The sequence below is a fragment of the Triticum dicoccoides genome, chromosome 2A, assembly GCF_002162155.2.
Source record: "Triticum dicoccoides isolate Atlit2015 ecotype Zavitan chromosome 2A, WEW_v2.0, whole genome shotgun sequence".
Taxonomy (NCBI): domain Eukaryota; kingdom Viridiplantae; phylum Streptophyta; class Magnoliopsida; order Poales; family Poaceae; genus Triticum; species Triticum dicoccoides.
Genome location: NC_041382.1, coordinates 120,347,914 through 120,352,658, shown reverse-complemented (window position 1 = coordinate 120,352,658; position 4,745 = coordinate 120,347,914). Strand labels below are relative to the sequence as shown.

At 48.7% G+C, this 4,745-nt stretch overlaps 1 protein-coding gene across 1 annotated transcript; it reads right to left on the bottom strand.

Annotated features, from left to right (window-relative positions):
- Window positions 1–374: 374 nt before the first annotated feature.
- On the bottom strand, window positions 375–2,667 carry LOC119353732 (heavy metal-associated isoprenylated plant protein 23-like). The gene is made up of 2 exons (XM_037620391.1): window positions 2,196–2,667; window positions 375–1,001 (listed from the first exon to the last, which is right to left on the bottom strand). Exons 1-2 carry the CDS (start codon window positions 2,377–2,379, stop codon window positions 697–699), a joined length of 489 nt encoding a protein of 162 aa, XP_037476288.1. The 5' UTR covers window positions 2,380–2,667; the 3' UTR covers window positions 375–696.
- Between the last annotated feature and the right edge of the window lie 2,078 nt (window positions 2,668–4,745).

The following is a 4,745-nucleotide window of genomic DNA, read 5'->3' as shown; positions in this document are numbered from 1 at the left end:
ATCCTCTCACAAACACACCTGTATGTACTCCTAATCTTTCATTTGTCAGATAAAATTAGATAGGTTTAGATGATTTGGTCCCCTCTAACATTATATGACATGTTTTGGCCCCTTCTATATTCAGTTTCTGACTCTGACACTGGTTTTAACCCAAGGAATTGGAGTGCATTGGGGACACGAGTGCCACTCCCAGTTGTCACCAAATGGGCATGCGAGAAAACCAGGCCGAAATAAACTCATGGTTTACTCACTCAGGGAAACGACGGGATTCTCCAGGGATCCCTCGCAATCAAACGAGGCCTAAGTTTTATTTTAATTTTTAGAAGATCGGCTAGAGATGCTTTAATAAACTGAGGCGCGAAGACAGAGGATCAGGCCATTGAGATGTCTTTCTCTCTCTCTCTTTTTGCGAAACATTGAGATGTCTTTCTGCACGACCAAGTTACCCAAACGATCCATGGGTTTCTCGACTCATACCCGTGACAGTCCGAGGGTTGGATCGTCAACACTGATCCTAATCAGCACTCCAAACTACTACTAGTAGTAACATTCATACTTCAGCACTACTACTGCATAGTAGTTTCGCTACTACTACTTGAGATGAACTCACAAACATTGTCCAACACTTCCTTCCAGGGATCACCAGCCGCATGCAGAACATCAGCACAGGTTATTATTTTTTTTCCTCTCATCACATCACATGACGGCGCAGGAGTTGGCGTTGTCGTCGTTGAACATGTCGGTGAGCTGGTCGTCCTGCCTGCTGACCTGGCCGGACACGTTGCCGTAGCCGGGCTCCTGGCTCCTGACGTAGCCGGCGGGGGCCCGCTTGTCGTAGGTGCCGGCGACGTAGGGCTGGCTGACCTGGCTGTAGGGCACGTAGGGCCATATCTCGGCCTTCTTCCCCGTGGACTGCGCCTTCCTCAGCACCTTGCTGGCATCCGCGTACCCCGCCACCGTCACCTTCTGCTGCTTCCTGTTGATGTTCACTGATCGGACCCCTGAAATTACAAACCTCATTGTTATCTCCTCCTGATCAATGAATTTGGCAAGCTTTGCAAACATTCAAAAAAAAATTAAAAAAAATACAAAGCTCATAGTTAATCCAATTGCTAATCCACTAGTCTGAAGTCGACGTTATTGATTTATACGCCTATTAGCTTATGGTTCAGAATCAGATGTGCCGACAAGAACGAAAGTCTTACTCCAGATGATGTTGTAAATGTTTCAGAAAGTAAAGAGGCAAAATTATCGGAGTCCATCTGATGCAGCTTCTGCATGTAGAGACATCATTGATGTGTGTGTGTTTTATGTTCAGTAAACTAAACCCTCCATGTGGAAAATTGATATCATCGTCCTACATGCAGATGTAGTACACTTTTGAATATATTCTTGTGTTCATAGCCGTTTTGGTTTGTGTCACACACACAAAAATCTTCGTCAGAGAACTCCTACTCATACTCGCAAGAAAAATCTCCTACTCATCTGGTAAACAGATGGTCTCTGCAAAAGATGTAGGGAGCAAAACTGTGTTATAGAGCATTTGTGCTTCAAGGAGCATGCTGCTGGATGTGAATAATGAATACAGTTAAATGTGCTGCAGCAAGATTCATCATGTTTCTGTTTTAACTAGCTGTGCAGTCGAGCAGAGGAGCAGAGCAGAGATAGAAGTAGAACCTTTCAAGGAGCTGAAAACGCAGCTCATGACAAATTGAACTTATACTAAAACCTGCATTCGGAAAATCAGCTAGGGATTTATTGGCCTCCATTTTGTTCAGTGAGGGGTTTTAGCAAACTAAAACCTACTGTGCATTCTTGGGTAAACAGCATTCTTGTGAGGACGTGACAACTGCAACTCTAGTAAGGCGCTAATCATATCATACCTGCTTTGTGGGAACCTCTTTCGGATCAAGGCGCGTGTAGAACAACAGATCAAAGCATTTATAGATAGAAGAAGAGTTCTTTGTGGTTTAAACAGTTGATACTTAACGAGGACATGAAACTGTGTTACTGTACGGAGCATGCATGCCTCCTAATGTGAATACTGAACTGAGTGGATAGATTAAAATGTGGATGTGCTGTAACAAGATGCACTATGAAGCGTGCGAACGCCTTGTCTGTTCTTTCTAAGAAGATCTAAGAAGATGAGCAGAGGAGCAGAGGAGCAAAGGAGCAGAGAGAGACAGAGACCGAACCTTTCATGGAGGAGAGCGCGTTCTTGACCTTGCGCTCGCACCCCTCGCAGTCCATGCTGACCTTGAGCTCCACCGTCTGCATCTGCTTCCTCCTCCTCCTGTTGCCGTGGCCGTGGCCATGGCCATGGCCTCCGCCGCCCCCCAGCAGCCCGGACAGGTACTCCAAGGTGCCCCCCACTCCCATCGCAATCCCTCACAACCTCTCAGCAGCAGCAAGAACAAGAGGAAGAAGAAGCTTTCAAGTACCAACCAAGAAGGCTCCTGACCAAAGATGGTTCTCTCAATGTCACTGACCAAAGATGTGAGATATGAATGGGAGGAAGCAAGGCGGTCATTTATACACACGCAGCGCAGTGCAGCTGCGTGTGCTGCGCCTTGCGCAGTGACAGACAGCAGACGACGGGGGAGGAGAGAGGCTTGCAAAAGGACCATGTGAGACCTTTTTCTCTCGCGCGGCAGTGGTTGCGTTGATGTTGATAAGAAGAGATGGAATCAATGGTGCGAGGAAAGGGATAGGACGGGAGCTAGCTGCGTAAATGTCGAAGGGTGGTGAGAGGGTTCTTGGAAGTTGGAAGCCACAGTGGCCTAGGGTGGCTATGCCTCTGTCTATCTATGGCCTGCCTGTCTTGACAGCCATGTGTGCATCAGTGCATGCATGCATGCGCTCTCCTGACCCTGTAGGCCTTTGGAAAAGCGCATAGCCACAGCCAGGACTGGCCCTGCACAAAAGGTAAAGAAGAAGAAGAAGAAAAAGGCTCTCTGGACTTCTGAAAGAGCAGATTCAGAAAGGTTTTCAGAGATGGTAGTAATAAATAAAGATAGAAGGGGAAATAATACAGTAGAACCAAGAAACAAATAATGGCAATGTACTTGGATGATAATGGCAGTGTACTTGGCCCCAAGATATTTCTTGCAAAGCTTCCAAGAGCGTACTACCTGCTCTCTCACCAGCTGTGTTTTGTTCAAGTGCTGATATACGTTTCTTGTGCAGCGACGGGCGGGTCTGGGCGCCGGGCACGCCACCGAGACGTGGAGCTAAAATGGGGAGGCGCGTCGCTGTCGAACCTAGCGTTGCGCGCAGCATGTAGCCGACTGGTTGGTGAATGGTGACGAGACGCCCCATCCCATGTCCTGCTGGCTGGTTCCAGTGGTGGACGGTTGCGTGCTCGGTGCCATGGACACCGCGCCGTCCATGACGACGAGGGAGCGGCACGGCACGGCACGGCGCTGACGCTGCTGCTCCGCCTCTGCTCTTTGCTCCACTCCGGCGCCCCAGCCCGGGTTTCTGATTCTTTTCCGTGGGTTCAAAATGCACGAGAGACAGATACTCTTTTCCCGTGTGCTCAAAAATGCGTGCAAGATACATTCGTGATCTGTGGCCTTTGGCCCCCTCTAGCTTCTAATGGTAGGGCGCTGTCGCGATGGATCCGCCTGCAGTAGGCCGGTTTGTAGTACCAAATGATCGGTCGGTTGTTCGCAACCAATTATTGGCATTTGGCAACAACAATGTCGGGCGTGAACTGAACTGAGAGATTCAGCCGTAGTGCATGGTATTGGTACGTACGTCGATTATTGCAACATCATTGACGCGACGGGGCAAGCGGCCGGGAGAAGCATTGCATCGCCACCTTTGGTCGCACTGCAGGCCAAAAGAGAGAGACACGGACTAAAAAACACAAGGGGGCTTCACGGCCATGTGTCGACATAAAATTCCAAGGAGCGGAGCGCAACAGCGCGCCAGGGATGGTAGATAGGTCTGGGGACGAATTGACTCCGCACCAACCGTGACGCAAATGCGCCCGAAACCGAAACCCACACGGACACGGTACACCACACCACACCACACAACTCGCTCTGCGGTTGCATCGCATGCACCTTTCTGCAAAGGATCAGATCAGATCAGATCGGCGCGGTGCGTCCACGAGGAGACGCAGCGACTGGCGAGATATCACACCGCGTCGCATTTCGATGCGATGCAGCAACTGGTGAGTGAATGCACACACCTAGGATGGACACAGCAATAATATCCGAGGGGCGCCCAACATACCACACCAGTACCAAACGTATGCACGATGACAGAAAGCTGAGAGAGGCAATGGAGAGAGAACAGACAGGTGATGAGGGAAGCGACAGCCTATTTGAACACTATCATCAGCCTAAAAGGGGCAGTAGAGGCTTGAGGCTGTCACGCACTCATGTGCAATGATATCTGTTATTTTATTATATTCTGAATTCCATACAAGTGTTATACTTCAGATGGAGTCCTACTGGACTAGAGCATGCCAACAGTGCTAGACGTAGCATGATTACAACTCTATTTCGTGTCCACCAAAAAGAGAGTTGTTTGCCACTTTATATAGTACCAGCTAGTCATGAATAGATGAGAGAGAGATCTCCACCAGATTAGCACGTAGAGGGTTTGTCCTCTCATGTAATGTAATACTCCTCCCAATTATAGTGATACGCCGCTGTGCGTTTCGTGCTTTTCTCCATCAAGGATTTCCACGTAAAAATCCATGTCTCTGTCTTGTTTATTTCTTTTTAGAGAAG